Here is a 17,344-nt window from a genome sequence, read left to right as displayed (position 1 = left end):
CGTACACCTCTACTACGACCAGCCCTACTGCAAGACCACTTCATTCAACTTGTCTCAGGCTGAATGTTATGTGTTAAGCTTCCGCTACATACTATGTTCATAGATCACGAGAGGGTAATGCCTACGTTGAACAGATAGATGAAGAGTTTAGATGAGCCGAACAAGTATCCCAAAATGGATGCGATGAAGTGGACAGCAAACACATCACAGTGGGAATATTAGTGAAAAGTAAATTGTTCCAAAACTCATTTTCATTCTCAGCTGTTTATTTGGGCATCAACCATTGATCCCATTGAGTGCTATCAATCCTCAAAACCATAATGGCATTCTTGTCTGCCGGTGATGCAGCCGCATAGCGCGGAGCGCGTGTGCTCGTTGCTGGGCCTTTGAGTAACTTATCCCATATTTATCCCGGTTGTGGTATCATTGGACCTATCGCTCGGAGCGCGTGTGCTCTTTGCGGGTCTCTGATAGGTGTTCGCTCGGTCTAACAAAAAAAGCCAAAGCCAGATGCGATGGTGGATGCGCGTGCTCGAAACTCATCCCCGCACTGGGAATAGGAAGCATTAAATATGAACAGGTCGAAGTTCAACAAGAGAAGCAATCAAGGCGAGGATGTGCTTTAGACGACGGGTCCGGCATTCTTGACCTCGGGGGTGGCCTCAGACTCGTACTTCTTGAAGTTCTCGTTGAAGAGCTTGCCGAGCTTGGTAACCTCCTCGGTGAAGCTGTCGCCACCAGCAGTCCAGGCCTTGGCCGGGTTGAGCAGCTCAGACGGGACGTTGGGGCAGGTCTTGGGCACCTGAAGGTTGAAGATGTCGTAGTTCTCGTACTCAACCTTGGCAAGCTCACCAGAGTGGATGGCGTCCAGGATGGCACGGGTGTACTTCAGGGGGCAACGCTTGCCACCCTGGAGGGCACCGGCACCAACCCAGCCGGTGTTGAGAAGCCAGGCGTTGGCATTGTGGCTCTCAATCTTGTCCGCAAGCATCTTGGCGTAGCGCATGGGGTGCAGGGCCAGGAAGGGCTGGGCAAAGCAAGACGAGAAGGTGGCCTGGGGCTCGGTGACACCATCCTCAGTACCAGCCATCTTGGAAGTGTAACCAGAGATGAAGTGGAACATGATCTGGTCCCTGTTCAGCTTGGAGATCGGTGGCAGCACGCCGCGGGCGTCACAGGTGAGCAGAATGATGTTGCTGGGGTGGCTGGGCGACAGGCAAGGGATCTTGGCGTTCTCGATGTACTCGATAGGGTAGGCGCATCGAGTGTTCTCCGTCAGAGTCGAGTCATCGTAGTCAACCAGTCTGGTCTCTGGGTCAAAGACGACGTTCTCGAGAACGGAGCCGAACTTGATGGCACCGAAGATATCTGGCTCCTTCTCGGCCGACAGGCCAATGCACTTGGCGTAGCAGCCACCCTCAATGTTGAAGACACCGTGGTCGCTCCAGCAGTGCTCGTCGTCACCAATCAGGGCGCGGTTGGGGTCGGCAGAGAGTGTTGTCTTGCCGGTACCAGACAGGCCGAAGAAGAGGGTAACGTCGCCGTCCTTGCCCTCGTTGGCGGATGAGTGCAGGGTCAGGACGTTGTGCTTGATGGGCATCTCGTAGAAGAGAACAGTGAAGATACCCTTCTTCATCTCACCGGCGTACTCGGTGCCGAGAATGACCATCTCCTTCTCGGCGAAGTTGATGGCGACGGAGGTTCCCGAGGTCATGCCCTCAGTGTATCGGTTTGCTGGGAAGGATCCGGCATTGTAGATTGTGTAGTCGGGGTGGAAGTTCTCAAGCTCCTCACGCGAAGGACGGATGAGCATGTTGCGCATGAAGAGAGCGTGGTAGGCACGGGCACAAACGACCCGCACCTTGATCCTGTACTTCTCATCCCATCCTGCGAAACCATCTACCACGTAAATGCGAGACCTGGTGTTGAGGTAGTCGACAGCACGCTCGCGGTTGATCTTCCAGACCTATTGGGTTGTATCACGTGTTAGCCTCGATTGTGTTTCCATATTCCCGGTTATCCGGGTATGAGAGCGGGAAATGCAGGAGGCGCCATGCAGGAGTGGAGCCGGGTCTCGGCTGTGGAATAGCGGGGTGCATGAACTGGGCCGAGGGGTTGCACCGATGATCTCAGTGAGGAGGGGCGTGTGGGGTACGAGCCGCAATTCCAAGGTCGCATCCAGCAACATTTGCCTTCAGCAACCAGAATTGGAGCGATTCAAGGGAGGAAAGAGGATACGCCGGGTGGAGTCTGTGATCGCCAAATGACGTCGAATGTATTTGTGAACCAATGGAGGGCCAATTCTGCTGGTTTTGCGCAGCAGCCATAATTTGCACGAGACTCGTGACCGGCGCAGCCATTTGTCATGAGCAGCAGCTCGGTCGTGTGACCAAGTAGCAAAACAACCAGAGCGATGGATTTGGTGCCAAAACAAAGGAAGACAGGGGAGAACTGTCTGCAAAAGTCCGCAAGAGGAAAAACGTACGTCTGTGCCCATGGGCTTGTTCACTGGGCCCCACCAAATGTCCTTTTCTGAGCCGGGCTCCTGGACAATTCGCTTGTCCAGAGGAGAACGGCCGGTCTTCTTGCCAGAGTAGGCAGTCAGGGCGCCGGAAGATGAAATGGCAGAACCAGGCTCGTAAACGAGAGCATCTTCGTAAAGAGCAGCAACTGAAGGGTTGGGAATCTGTGACGCTGGTTAGCGTCTGGCTCAGGCTAATTCTGAGCCCGGGGATTTTCCCAACATACAATTGCAACACGGTCGTAGTCAATGTGTGCCTTCTCGTGCAATTCTTCCTCTGTTCCACTGTTAGCCAGTCTGTCCGCGGTCTGCAGGCCTGTCGCTGCTCGAGCAAAACAGCGAGATTTCTGGAGTCGTACCAAGCTCGGTGTGTTCGCGGTGCGGCCTGGAAGAATGCTGGGTTAGCTCGACTGTTCGATTTGAAGCACAAGGCCGCAGGATTTGAGACTTACTGCACACCACTCGGGTGGAGGCCGGTTTTGTTGACGGTGTTGACAAGCACTACAGACAGATGTCAGCACCATTCAGGCATAGGAGGGCCAATATAAGGCAATATTGTGCGTAAAACGTACTTTTGCGAAGATCTGACTGAGTACCGGAGGAGAGAATCTGAGCTCGAGGGCCTTGGACTTTGGGGTCGGTATAAGGAGAAGCGGTTCGAGCAACAGGATCGCGGGAGGGAGCCATGGTACTTGTATGAAATGGGCAGAGGGGTGACTTGGAGTAGGGGATGCCGGGCTCTGAGAGTGACAGGGTTGTGTGTAAGTTCAGACGCTTGTGAAAGTGACGAGTCCACAATGGGAGTGGGAGTGGGTACGGGGACGGTATGGATCCAGGCTTGGAAGAATCGAGCACGGGTGCGGGTCGAGACTGGGGCCGAGTTATTCCAGCTGAGGGTCCACGATGGGATAGCGCGTGAAGCCGAGGATATATAGGATTTGGCCCAGTGGAGCCTTTGAAGCTTGACGACAGCATTCGACTGGCCAGAGAAGAGCTGAGGGTGGTGATTGTGGTTGTTTGGGTTGCCGTCTGACGAAAACCAGCCGGAGCAGACAATCAGCCACCCCTGCAAGCTTCGGGAGGGGCGTGACGGACTTGCGTCGTCATGTCTAGCCGCCCCGGGCGTTGGTTACGGGCCAGGGGCGGACGGCACCAGACAAGGAAGGCAGCAATGGGGTTCTAGACGGACGAGTGTTGGGCGTCGGTTGTCGTGTCGTGTGTGGTGTGCGTGCTGTGCTGAGGTTTGGGGAGAAAACGGTCTGGCCGGGTCGAGGGAATGGGGAAATGGGGAAAACGGGCCTTGCCTAGATACACGGGCAGAGCCTTGACCCTCCGGGACGTCTCTCACAGTGCAACTACATACTCCGTAACAGCCTGAACAGCCTGACTGCTCGTGGTCCCAAAACGGTGATTGCTAATAAACTGCAGATTTGTGCATTTCACGTAACCGTTGGCTGGGCCGACGTTGTTTTCGATCGGGACATCACGATGCAGGCCTGATCGATGGATCGGCAGCAAATCAAATCCAGCAGCTGCCATTGGCGGCCCGCCACTTAACTGCCAGGGGCTGCGAGCCGCACTTGCCTTCTAAATTCAAACATGTAACACCCAGCCAGCACTTATGCACGTAGCACAGCAGATGCAATCGGTCGGGTAGGAACGGCCTTCCTCACACCCAGGTCCCCTTGCTCACTTCTAGAATTAGACCACACTCCCATTTGCCGAAGAGGGTACTCAGTCAGAGTTCAGAGACGGGACGGTCACGGCTACGGTCACTTCTAAACAAAGCCAGTCCAAGAGACAGGCAGACACGACAGGCAGACGGAGGGACCTGAGCCTGTAACGGTGTAACGATAACGGTGCAACGGTGTGACGGCCGCCGTCGGCTGTGCTTGCACAACCTGAACAGGGCTGAGGTGCAGCGGAATGCGATGATGCCAAAAACGGAACTTAGCCGACCTACGCGGGTCCTGTCGGAAGCACTCGAGTAGGCTGGCTGGCTGGTTGGGTGGGATGGGATTCTGAAATTCGAGACTTTGGACGGCCCATTGATTGCACAGAAAATACTTTCCGAGCCTTGCCGTTCCCGGACATAATTCTGGGGTTTGCAATCTAGAGAACGACAAGCCGCTCTCCAGATGTCCCACGAGCAGAGGACCCGCCAGGCGGCTAGCCCCTTGCCCTGGTTCTACCCCGGAAATCTCCAAGGCCAAGGCTAAGCCTTTGCTCCCCCCAGCTCCCCCACAGGGCAGTCCAGATTTTCGGACACACCCACAACTGGCTGGCTGACTGACTCCGTCTCGTCCCCCCCGTCACACTCCCCCACGACGACCTCTCTGTATTTCGTCGTGCTTTCTTTTCTGGTTTTCCACCATATCATGGCCCGATTTCGATGCGAAAAGTTGGACGCTGCTTGGCCCTGTCACAGGCAACATGCTCGTGCGGCCAGAACCTCGCCAACGATAATGGATCGGGACCAAACACGAGCAGATGTCGGGTGCTCCGCCCCACTGCATTGTCACTTACACATGCTAACCCCGCAGTGACCAGGGGGGTGACGGCGGCCCCACCCCACCATCCATCCCAAGACAGCCGCATCCCGAGGAATTATCGTCGCTCCCCCAAATGAGAAAGGGGCCCCTTTAGGCCCCTACCGTATCTGGACGGGCGCACTATGGCAATGAGTGCCGTAATAGATCTTGACTTTTACGAGATGGGAACGGCATGTGAGCACGGCTGCACAGCCTGCACGGTTTCACGGCTTGGGGTCGCCCTCTCCCACCACGTCCACGACGGCTGGCTGTGATCCAGAAGTGCTCGCATGGAGGCTCGTGACTGACGACTAGGTACCTAGGTATCCAGGTACTCCGTACCCTGCGGACAACGGACAGCTGAGTACCTGGGTAGACAAGTTGCTGGGGAAGCTGGGTGTAAGTAGAGCACGAGACACAGTCGTCTGGGCCACGCGAACCACCGCCAAGCTGCCCAGAGCTGAGCCAGAGAACCGGGACGCAATCCTGCAAGCTGCAATGGCGACATGGCCACTCATGTCGCCCTGACCCAGTCCCAGCTTGTCACGGCTGCATTGCCAAGTTTCGTCTCGTCTTGAAGTCGCGGCCGCTGTTCTCATCCACGCAAGCCAGGCTAGCCAGGCAGGCCAGGTCATCCACCTCCCACCCGAGATATTCCCTATCTGACATCACGATCACAGTTCTTGACAAACTGCCCCATATGTCGATCATCTCTCCCCGACTCTAGGCGTCCAGGCCTCTGCCCCCTGCTCGCCCTCTTCACTCCGCTCACCCGGTGCACGGCACCCCGGCAGAACGAATCGGCTCCCTTCTGTAGCATTATCACTGAAACACACCTCGCGCCCGACTTCAGCCGATATCATATCTAACACCACGCACCATCCCGAACCTACAACGACTTCAGAAGGTCGTAACATTCGCGCCATCCTGAGGAAACTTTCCTACCTGCAGAACATGTACCTGCATCACGGCGCGGCAACGATAAAGTTCGCTTTCGACTCGCCAGGTTTCGACTCTGGCCGAGCGTGTGCAGGCCGCCCGGGGAGAATAAGTGGCACCCGGAAGTTAAACGTCTATGCCGCCTATGCGGCCCTATGCGGCGAGAAGGCCCGATACGTCGTGTCGTTCGGCTGATGGGCATGAATTGCCGTCGTCAAGCAATTTCCACACTTGTCTGCGGGCTTTCTTCTCTTTCCGTTGACTCTGGATAAAACCCTAGGCCATCGAATGAGCGGGCCATTCTCGCCACCCTCAGTCGCGTCCCGAGGGCCCATCAACCAGGACGGGACGATCCGTTCCGTAAAGTTCCCAGTAAGTAAGGGTTGCCTCGCCGGGTCGGCGCGAGTTCTCGTTGATGGGATCATCTGTCGACTTCGGGGCGTTCCCTTCCGGCCCAGGGCCGGCTTTTCCTTCGTCCCAAGCCCGTCAGGGCGCCGGCTTGGCTCCGGCGCGACATTGGTCCCGCCCGGTGCTGCAGTCGCCCGCGTGTACCTTGCACCCAACGGCGCTGCCGATTGGGCCTTGCGGAGGAAAGCGTCCATAAGCTTCCATATTGCGACTGTGATTCGGGCCTACCTTGATTCATGTAGTTTCGAATGCCACGTCTCTGTAGGCTAGTTGGCTAGTTGCTGCTGATACGAATCGGAATCAAGGGATCGTACAGATGTCTGTATTATGATACTACAGCTGATACTGGTGAGTAGTATACTACTACTTGGGTGAGCAGAGAAGCCTGACACGAGGTGCGGCAAAGGAAAAGTCACAGCGGCAAAGATTGTGATTCGTTCACACTTTGATCTCATTGAATGTTGGCTATCCAGACATCCATCGCTAGCTACCTACCTAGGTAGGTACCCACTACATGCTATCCCGACATATGGCACTTGCTTCCTGGACATCCTTAATCTAAGATTCTCTTTCACCTTGCTAATTCCCACTCCTTCGGCCTCTTCTGGCGCTGGTTCTGGGACGTCCTGCCATCATATGGGCCCTGTCTCTTCCCTTGGCTGGACTGCTGGGGCCTCGGTGACAAGGGTGGATACGGATGATGCTTGGCCTTGCCCTTGAAGAAGGGACAAAAGACGTGTTCGCCGTTGTGGACGAGTCCACAGTCTGGGCAGATCTGTGTTGGGCCGCTCATGTTCGCATGTGATCGTTATTTTGTGTGTCTTTGACCAAGGAGTTGTGGATGTTCTAAACTGGACAAGGCTGATGTGATGAACCACAGGAGGCCGTCGACTCTGTTCGGGACAGAAGCGGCCACAATATATATAATGGGGTATTTGCTGTCACTGGACCTGGACGACGTCCCACTTTCTGGGACAAACACGCTCGTGTCGCGGTCGAAAACAAACTGTATTACCGACACCAGCGGCGTCTGTATGCCAGCAATGAACATTTGGGGATTCAGTGTGACTGAAATAAAAGGCGTGTCACTGGGTCTGGCCAACGGATTCTTTTTTCAGTCAGATAAGTATTGTCACCATCACTAGCAAGTAACACATGGGCGAGCTCTCCCGTCAAAATCAGCCTCGTAATTTCCGCGGGAGGCCCGCGAGTACGACAACAACTTGAACACAGGGCGGTGTAAGAAAGGAGGATACCGTTGACGTGTCTTTGTGCAAAAATCCAGACTACGTCTGCTTCGACCAAAAGACAGCAGCTCAGAAAGGATTTGGGCAGGAGACTTACAAGGGGAATTTCGCTTTTTGAGTCCACCCTCTCAGACCTTTGTATATTTACTATAGATGAGTGTTCCCGAGAGGGGCTTATGGATGAAGGACAGGAAAGTCCTCTGAGAGCCTCGTACTCATTTCCCAGTACACGTAGCTGTCCAGGCAACTGTTTTCGTAAGGCTTTGAATAAGGTGCTTTGGACGTATACAAAAGACTCCCAAGAAAAGAAACCGACAGCATCGCTCAACCTCCAATGCCTAGGTACCCTCCCCATTCAAAACTCATACACCATCCAAATAGTCTCACCCTCCTCGTAGCAATCCTCATAAACCTTGAAACCAGCCTTCTCGTAGAAAGGGACAACCTTCTTGTTCTCCCACCCAACACCAATATGCACCCCCTCCCCACAATCCAACCCGCCCTCCCGGACAGCAGCAGCACTGGCAGCACACGCGTCCTTCACGCTCGCCACAAACTCCCCGATCATCTTGCGCCCCCACCCCTTGCCCTGCCACCCCTCCAACAGGTCGATATGCATCGTAGCCCGGAACCGCCCCACAAGCGCGCCCCTGGCCCCGGATCCGTCCCCGCCGCCGTCCCCGAAAAGCAGAAACCGCGGGCTATGCGCCAGCTGCGCGAGGCACTCCTCGTTGATGACGGCCGGCCCCGGACCCTCCAGCCCGTCCTCACGCACCACATCCCCAGCCGCCGTACCGCCGGTGACAAGCCACGGGGCCAGGCGGTCGAGCTGCCGGGGCGCGGGGACCGCCGCGGCGGGCCCACCACCACCACCACCACCACCACCACCGTGGCCGTCCAAGGCTGCGGGCTGGAGCAGCACCTCGTCCACGTACCGCCCGTACCCCCTCGCAAACACAAACACGTCCGGGCACCCGATCACGTACCCCACCGCGGCGCCGGCCCCGTCGTCGAGCACGAGGCACGTACCCGGCGAGAGCAGCGTGTACTGGTGTGTCCAGACGTACGGCGCGAGGCGGACGGCGGCCTCGGAGTCGGCCAGGCTCGGGGGAAGGGTTGCTCGGCACTGTTTTTTTTTGGGGGTTGTTGGTTATTCAGCCCGTGGTGGTTGGGTGTGGGTGTGGGTGTGTGGAGGGAAGGGGAGGGGAATGGGAGGACGGGATTGGCAGAGGGGCGCAAGTTGCATGAGGTTGGGTAAGTGCACATGTGGAAAGAGTGGGTGGTGGCTACTCACGATGTGCGCGGTTGCGGCAAAGTCTGAAGGCTTATAGGGGCGTATGAAAGCCGCTGCGGCCATTATGGAGAGCACTGTGGGGATGGGGTGAGGGTCGATTCTTGTTTTCGCTAGATACCCGTGGGTTCGCTGTCGCTCCAAGGAACCCACTACTGGCGCAATGGGTGCCAAAACCCCCGCACAGCCAAAACCCCCACACACTTAAAAAGAATAAAACACTATACTTAAATTAGTCTAACTTACTTAAATAAAAATAATATAATATAAAAAAAATAGTTTTATAAACCTTATTTTTTAAGGAATTTCAATAAAATAGGTATAAAATTTTAAGGTTAGGGTTTAACTAGATTTTATTACTTTTTTATATTTATATTATTATAAATATTAACTTTAATTAATTTTATATAAATATAAAAAATATATTATTATAATCCTTATAAAATAAGGAATATTTATAAAATAAGAAATAAACTTTAAGGTTAGGTTTTATAATTTATATAAAGTATATAAAGTAAAGAAAATAAATAAAGTAAATAAAATAATAATTTTATTTATTAATTTTATTTATTAATTTTATTTATTAATTCTATTTATTAATTTTATTTATTAATGTTATTTAATAATATATTTAATAATTTTATTTAATAATTTAAATATTAATATTTTATTTTATTATTTTATTTTAAAATTAAAGTTAATTATAAATTAATAAATTTATTTATTAAATAAACTATTTATTTATTATATATTAAAATTAAAAGTATTTATTAAATAAATATAATAAAACTTTATTTTATAAATTATTTTATAAATTTAATTATATATATATAATATACTTATATATATAATATATTTATATATATATAATATATTTATATATATAATATTATTTTATATTTATATTAATTATTTTATATTTATTTTTATTAATTAAAATTATAAAATATAATAAATTAATTTTAAAATTAAATTAATTAATAAATATATTTAAAATTAATATATTTATTTATTAAAGTTATATTATAAATTATATAATAAAATTAAGTTTAAAGAAAGTTTATTTTTAAATTACTTTAATTTTTAAAACTATTTATTTTAATTTAATATTAAATAATAAATAAAAGAAATATATAAAAATAATATAATATAGTCTTTTAAAATTTACTATAAAACTTTAACTTTAATTTTTTAATTATTTTATAAATACTTATTATATTATAAAATTATAATAAAATATTTTTATATTAATATAAAATTATTTATTTTAATTTAATATTAAATAATAAATTAAAATAATATATAAAAATAATATAATATATTTATTTTAAAAGTTTATTATAAAATTATAATTTTAAATTTTCTTTATTATTTTATAAATATTCTTTATCTTATAAAGATTATAATAATATATTTTTATATTTATATAAAATTAATTAAAGTTAATATTTATAATAATATAAATATAAAAAAGTAATAAAATCTAGTTAAACCCTAACCCTAAAATTTTATATCTATTTTATTTAAATTCTTTAAAAAATAAGGTTTATAAAACTATTTTTTTTATATTATATTATTTTTATTTAAGTAAGTTAGACTAATTTAAATATAGTGTTTTATTCTTCTTAAGTGTGTAGGGGTTTTAGCCGTACGGGGGTTTTGGCACCCCCTACGCCGGGAGGCGTAGGGGGCAACCGAAGGTCTGACCCCCGGGTACCCTTTGCGCATCTAAACTTTGGTTGAGCTTGAGGCCAGAAGCTAGGCGCCGAGTGTGATTCGGAGCGACTGCCCGTATTGCATGGGCTAATTCCCATCGGCATAATGGTCAGCGAGACCGATCAGCGGTTAACCAATCCAATTTCACAAGTCCGACATCAGCAAAGAATCAGACTATCTTTATTCTCACAGCCTACATGTTGACTGCAAGGCAATGATCGATCAACATTGGAATCTGAGCAAGATTGGACACCCCCAGCGACCTTGATTTGCACAAATTCCCTGGATTCATGTGCCGAGCAACTAACTACTAACTAAGTATTATCTCCATCTTCGCCTTGACCAAGCCCATGGCCCGACGGGCTCTTGGCCGCTTGTCCGAAGCAATGAGGATAAAAGAACACGGTGCCCTCAATATGCAGTTCCTCGCGTCTCTCGCCTCACCTGTAAGGCTGTGATGTGACACTCACTGCCTTCAGCTGACGAGATGGTCTGGAACCGGTCAGATACAAATATCATCGTCGCTCCTCGCGTGTGTCCGACTGAGTGCTTCTCGAAACCCATACCAACCGGTCCATTACAACACACCAAGTGTCCGTGAATGAAAGTAAGGAAACGGAATATCAAGGCTAAGATGTGCCATAACGCAGTATACAAATAGGTATCTCAGCCCCGAAGGCCCCCCTTTATGTAAAGCAAAGATCGACGCCAACCCATGCCATGCCGAAGATATCGGTGATTTTTTTTTTTCCATTTGTGAATCACGAGTGGCGACCCTGGCTCACTCGATTTGTCTCGCTCGCGCTCGTAAGCATTTCTTCTGCTTTTTTCTTCTGTTATTGTATTAGGGAACGTAGCTGTGTGGACAGGCTGCAGCTAATCATCTCAGAACATTCCCCCGGGCATGTTTGGTGCCGGTCCCCGCATAGTGGACGTGATCACGGCCCTTCCCGCTGGTGGCCCGATCGCAACCTGAGGTGGGGCGCCGCTGGCGCGAGCGTCCAGCTTAATCTCGGAGCTGGCTTTTCTCAACAACTTCCGAGGCGCTGGCTTCTCATCATCGCTGACCGAGAACGCACTCTTCCTGTCTTCAACAGACGAGTCCGCGAAGGGGGCCACTGGCGGTCTTGCCAGCGGCAAATGAGGCGTGCTCATGCTGTGAGCAGCGTCATCTCCTTCGGTGATATTGCGACCTATCAACCCGTTTATAATAGTCCGTGTCCGAGAGCTCTCGCGCTTGCGTCGGGGGTTGACAGGTGGCAGTGGTGGTGGCGAGCCACCCCCAGCATTGCTGTCTGATCTCGACCTAGACTGGCTTCTAGACCGCGCCTCGGCTTCACGAGCATCTGTAACAGACATGGTTGGAACTCGACTGGTTGACATGATGAATGTTGGTTCAGAGATGTCGCTCTTGTTGATAACTCTCTTCATTGAATCCGTGAGTGTGCTCGTTGTTGTGCTCGGATGTGCAATCGAGGGCCTTCGAGGGGGCGCGTATGTCGGTGTCGCCGGTGCTGATCCATTGGCCTCGTTGGACGTGAACGCGCCACGAGGTTGCTCGAACGGTGCGCCTCGTGGCGACAACGGCGAAGCACCTGCAGACAAGGGCTCATTACCCGTCCGGAGCGGGAGAGCTCTCAGATTAGTTCCAGAGTTTGTCCTGTCAAGGAATGGCCCTGGATTAACAGACTGGGGACCGCCCGCAGCCGCCCTCAGCGGGGGCATGTGAGGCGACCGTCTGATATCAGTACCTGGCAGACCAGGCGAGCGAAGCTTGGGTCTGCCAGTTGTTGCAGCATTGAGCCTCTGGTCTTCGTTCGACACGGTGTTTTGTCTGGACCGCTGCGTCGGTCGGCTCCTCGATCGGCTCTGACCGGCGCTGTCTTCAGAGCCGCTTCGGTCTCTTGCAGTTCTTGACTGTGACCGAGGAGGTGCTTGCGGCGTCCCTACGTTTGAGTCATCACTGACCTTGCGCTGCTGTCCAGACCAAGCCGGCTGAAGCTCCCTACTGGGCGTACGTCTCAGCTCGCGTGTGCCCTTCTCTGATGCAGGTGAGCTTGTTCCTTGTCGGGGTTGTTGAGTCGGATGTCTTGCCAGGGCCTCGAGTTCTTTGCGCTTCTGCAGTTCTCGCCGCGCCTGTCTGAAGGCACGAAGGCCAGGGTGAGCGTTGGCTTCCTCCTTGTGCTCCGCGTCCTCGACTTCTTCATCGGGATGTTCCTTTATCTCGATTGGCGTCCTGCGATCGTGCTCGTCGAATTCCTGTTTGACAGAGCTCGGCGGGGTTGGCAGGGACACGGGGCCTGGTCCGTTGACTTTGTTCGACCTGGATGTGGCATCCCGTCCCCTATCAATTAGTGAGCCCCGACTACCCTTGCCCCGAAGAATTCCCAGTGGGTTGGAGCGGGACGTTGGCGGAGGCAGATCCCTAGCTGGCTCTGATGGCGACTGTGGTGACAAGGACAGAGTGTTGTCAGTCTCAACAAAAGACGTCAGCTTTTCCCTCACGCGGCGTCGTGCATTCGCAAGCTGATTCGCGAATTCGTCTTCCTCGTCTGGTGAGCGTGGTGATCCTGAGAGACTGTCTAGCTTCGTATGATCGGTGGCCTTGGACTGTTCCTCACTGTGCGCTGGGGGATTGGGTAGCACATGGAGGTCGCGCTCGCTTTCCTTGCTGGCAGATGCGATCCAGTCTTGGTCCTCCCACGGGTTTTTCAGTGGAACAGCGACAGACTCCCCGTTGTCCTGGGCTCCGAAAATGGAGGATACATCGCTTTCGGTCCGCAGGTGCTGTCGAACCAAGCCGCCGAGTCCCGAGTTCGGACCCAACGTTGGCGAGTCACCTAATAATACTGGCTTGGATTTGACGTTAAGCAGATCGGTGCTGCTAGTTGGAGGCGATTGCAAGTCGTTGGATAGCTGTGGGATGGAGAGTGGCGTTGGGGCGGCAGAGCTTCGCAGAGCTGGGTGAACTTGATCGGCTGGTCGTTGTACCCTGACATGTGGCGAGTACGATGGTTGATGAACGAGATCATTCAGTATAGGCGACTCGACGGGATCATTTCGGGGTGAGCTCTCTGCCAAACCCTCCTCTTGGGTTGAGAGGGTAATTGGCTTGGAATCCGACTCCGGCTGGCGGTTGGACGCTACTGACTGAGAACGAGAGTAGGTAAATGATGTGCTTGAGTCCTTCCGGGAGCGCTGGGTTGGAGTTTCTCTGCCTTGCTTCAATTGAAGCTGTCTCTCCGCATACCGGGAGTCGTCATATGGCTGGGATGGTCTCTGGAAGACACCCATGGCAGTTGCCTTGCCAACATCCTTGGGTTGGATGGATAGGTTTGTTTGATCACTTGCGCTGTGATCGCTGATTGGGGGGCTAAGTGGCGGTGACGCCAGGAAAGACGTCTTTGTGTCGATGGCGTTGATCGCTTTCGTGTTGAGATCTAGGGTGCCAATCGAGGATCCGGTGGTCGGTGGGCTCATGGACCTCAAGTTTGGGGCACTAGTCTTGGACAGGATGGTCCGACGCTCGCCGAAGCGGTCTGAAAACGAATGCATGGTCGGAGAGGGTGAGTTTTGTGCCAGGTCAGGAGTTCGCCCCCCTGCCGGCCGGCGAGTGAGGGTGTCGACCCTCGACAGGACCGAGTGCTGCTGTTCTTGGAGATCCTGTGTCAGGCCTTGTTCGTAAAGCCTCCTTGTCCGAGTGACATGTCGCTCCAGAGCGGGCGTGGAGGTTGTTGAGGACGCTGCCGTTGTTTGTTGGGAGTGGGTTGTGGTAGGCTGGGAGATTATGGAAGTGGCAGCTGTCGAGTTGCGCCCAACGGAAGGAGTAGAAGAAGTCGTCGATGATGTCTCGCGCTTCTTGTTATAGCCCTGGGGGAGCGGAGATTCTGCCCTCATCGCGAATGAGGAGTCCTCTGCTGGCCTCAACTCGTCACTTTCTGCCTCGCCAAGAGGCTCGTTGTCTTGTTCCTGATCTTTCGTAGCCTGTCTCCACTTCTGGAACGCAGACATGGAAACATCGTTGTCGTACAGGGCTCTGCCACTCATGCCGTCACTCAGATTCCTAGATGACGAAGATCCGACTGCAATCTTGTAAACCTTCTGTCTGCCTCCGAACATGACATTACCCTCTGTGGGTCGTGCCCTACTCAGCACTGAGCCAGACTCCTCAGAGGCGGTGGAGTCAGTCCGCAGGAATGGTGGTGCCTTGATAGATTCAACCTCAGCAATGTCACCGAGGCCTGCTCCGTTGCCAAAGTTGAAATCGTTCATCCTCGAGTGTCGCTTGGGTAGCAAGACACTATCGTCGCTAGCCTTGCCTATCTTGGTGCTTGGATCATCTTGTTCTCGGAGCATCGAAAAGCGAGCAGAGAGCCCTGACATGAGTAGACTCGTGCGGAAATCGTCACTCGAGGGCAGTGCGGTTGCCAGGTCGATCTCCTTCTTTTCCTCCTGCTCATGTGACTTCTTTTTCCGTCCGAAGAGAGAGAAAGAGGACTCGGACTCGAGAGACGGGCGAGCGGATGCCGCGTCATCCTTGGCTCTCTTCTTGGTCTTGAATCGGTTCATCGTGGATGTTGTGGTTTGCTCGGTCAACGGCAGTTGTTGAGAGGTGCTTTGGTGCCTTATGGGCTAACGATGGACAAAAGACTCTCGTCTTCAAGATGTGGCTTCCATCAATGCGAGCTTCGCATCGCAGAGTGGTAGTAAGGAATGCGCCGGTTAGCCTCTCGGGAGCGGTAGTGGGACTGGATTTCAGACGAAGATAAAGTCTAGATATGTAATCCGACGAACTGCGACCGTGCGAAATGGTCAGCTGGAACGACAGAGCATCAGCAAAATAAGCGGATTAATTGAATGTTTTGAAAACAGAAGGGCAGAAAAGGAGCCAGACAAACAGCCGAGCTGAAATTGTAGCTGTCCGTACAGGCTGACCGAGGCCTAGCAGGAGGTGCCCAATTCCGCGCACATCTTGTCATCAGGCACGGGAAGGCCAGCAAGCACCATCCTTCCTGTCACCATAGGATGTATGCGTGGGGCCAAGGCTAAAACGTGGGGATTTGTGCGCTGTGGGTGTTTGCTCACCTTGTGCGTAGCCGGTGTCGGATGCGTTTCAAAAGAGCAGGAGGGAACCTGGTTTGACAGGACGGTGCGCACAGGAGCGATTGGCGTCAGAGTGCGGACCCTTGCAACAACCAGCAGAAGAAATATGGACAGGATGATAATAAGACGGTAGGATCAGTGGCCCTATGTGATCCAGCAGGGCTGAGTCCCGAATGGAAATAGTCTGGTTGTGCTGGTGATTGGTGGAAGAGGTGGCGAGTTTGGCGACGTTCTGCACACGCCTGAGACGCAAGAAGGGGCCGGTGGTCGTCGACGATCCAGGCTGGCGACAAGAAGAGACGTGTTGTCGTGCGGCAGTGAAATGCGCGGCCGTGAAGAATGGAGATTGGTGAGTTCACCAGCTGGAACGCTCACATGCCAGAGAGGCGTCAGGACGGGCTGTCGTTGGTTGGTCTGGCGTGGGGCATGAGAAAGATTGTCTCGGTTGCCGTGCGGTGACAAGATCGGACCCGATACTCTGATTCGGAAGAGGAATTTCGTCTGGAGTCGGTGGTCCGCAAAGATGACTGAGAAACGAGGGTCTGTGACTGGGCCAGTTGAGGAGAATCCCAAGAAAGTCTGTCTGGGGATGTGGTCTTGCGTCTTGGATCTTGGGTCTTGGTCGCGGTCGTGTGGTCGCCTGGAAGGAGGGAGGAGAGAATGGCAGCGGCAAGCAGTAACCTGGACTGACAAGTCGCACGGACGAAAACAAAAGGCTGGGATTCGAAGGCGGACAACGAACACACGGGTGTCACGAAGGCAGCACGAACAAGGACAAAAAGAGGGACGAGGTCAGGGGATTTCCCACTGACCAAAAGGGACTTGGGGACGAAGGGGAACAAGAGACAAAGTACAACAAGACGCGGGCCGGGGGAGATTGACAGAGACTGAGAGATTGACAATCGAAAAATGAGTAGATGCAGGCGCGACCGGACATTGGATTGCCACTTGGGAAGACGTCGACGTGAGTGGCTCGGGGAACGCTGTGGGGCTGGACAGGGGGCTTGTACTTAAGTTGACTTAACTGCGAGGGGAAAGGACCACTTGGGCTGCTTGGGTGTCAGAGCGGCAGGGGGGCAGGGGGCAGGGGGCAGGGGGGTTAAAGCCGTGCAGCCAGCCAGCCAGCCAGCCACGGCAGGAGGCAGGACATTGGTGCTATACTATGTACTCCGTAGTAACAGAGTATCATAGTACCTGCGTGGTGTGGGCGGTAGTGCTCGGGAAGTCCCATGCGACCCAGTGGCATCCACCCTGCAACTCCCCACAGGAGTAGCGCAGGTACGCAAGCACCGGGGGGAGGGTGCGAGGGGCGAGCTTGCAGGGCGCCCGGCAGTGGGATGGATCCTGGCATAGCTTGGTGGGCTTAAACTTTCTGCAGTGCTCCCTCCATACCTACACTACGTTCGACACCTGGACGTACCCACAGGCAACCCACCTAGAGAGCACTGTCAAGACTGTCACTGCCAGACCGGTCAGCCCAGCTCACACATGTTCATTTCATCAACGACCTGCCTCGGCCACTCGCCCATGGCCATATCACGCACACTACTATCATAAACTCTGGATGAAACTTATCGCCTCTGCTAGA

The 17,344-nt window shown here is 51.9% G+C and overlaps 3 protein-coding genes across 3 annotated transcripts; all 3 read right to left on the bottom strand.

The window, feature by feature from the left end:
- Positions 1 to 38: 38 nt before the first annotated feature.
- KVR01_000848 (phosphoenolpyruvate carboxykinase PCK1) lies at positions 39 to 3,915 on the bottom strand. The gene is made up of 6 exons (XM_044792613.1): positions 3,094 to 3,915; positions 2,974 to 3,022; positions 2,881 to 2,906; positions 2,749 to 2,798; positions 2,486 to 2,686; positions 39 to 1,966 (listed from the first exon to the last, which is right to left on the bottom strand). Exons 1-6 carry the CDS (start codon positions 3,494 to 3,496, stop codon positions 623 to 625), a joined length of 2,073 nt encoding a protein of 690 aa, XP_044650797.1. The 5' UTR covers positions 3,497 to 3,915; the 3' UTR covers positions 39 to 622.
- A 1,521-nt stretch (positions 3,916 to 5,436) lies between these two features.
- Positions 5,437 to 9,082, bottom strand: KVR01_000281 (uncharacterized protein). Its single transcript, XM_044782608.1, has 2 exons — positions 8,941 to 9,082; positions 5,437 to 8,772 (listed from the first exon to the last, which is right to left on the bottom strand). Exons 1-2 carry the CDS (start codon positions 9,001 to 9,003, stop codon positions 8,002 to 8,004), a joined length of 834 nt encoding a protein of 277 aa, XP_044650230.1. The 5' UTR covers positions 9,004 to 9,082; the 3' UTR covers positions 5,437 to 8,001.
- Positions 9,083 to 10,921: 1,839 nt separating this feature from the next.
- On the bottom strand, positions 10,922 to 16,754 carry KVR01_000769 (uncharacterized protein). The gene is made up of 2 exons (XM_044788946.1): positions 15,739 to 16,754; positions 10,922 to 15,469 (listed from the first exon to the last, which is right to left on the bottom strand). Exon 2 carries the CDS (start codon positions 15,220 to 15,222, stop codon positions 11,539 to 11,541), a length of 3,684 nt encoding a protein of 1,227 aa, XP_044650718.1. The 5' UTR covers positions 15,223 to 15,469; positions 15,739 to 16,754; the 3' UTR covers positions 10,922 to 11,538.
- Between the last annotated feature and the right edge of the window lie 590 nt (positions 16,755 to 17,344).

Source organism: Diaporthe batatas, assembly GCF_019321695.1.
Source record: "Diaporthe batatas strain CRI 302-4 chromosome Unknown Contig00001, whole genome shotgun sequence".
NCBI lineage: Eukaryota > Fungi > Ascomycota > Sordariomycetes > Diaporthales > Diaporthaceae > Diaporthe > Diaporthe batatas.
This window is presented reverse-complemented; position numbering and strand designations above follow the sequence as displayed.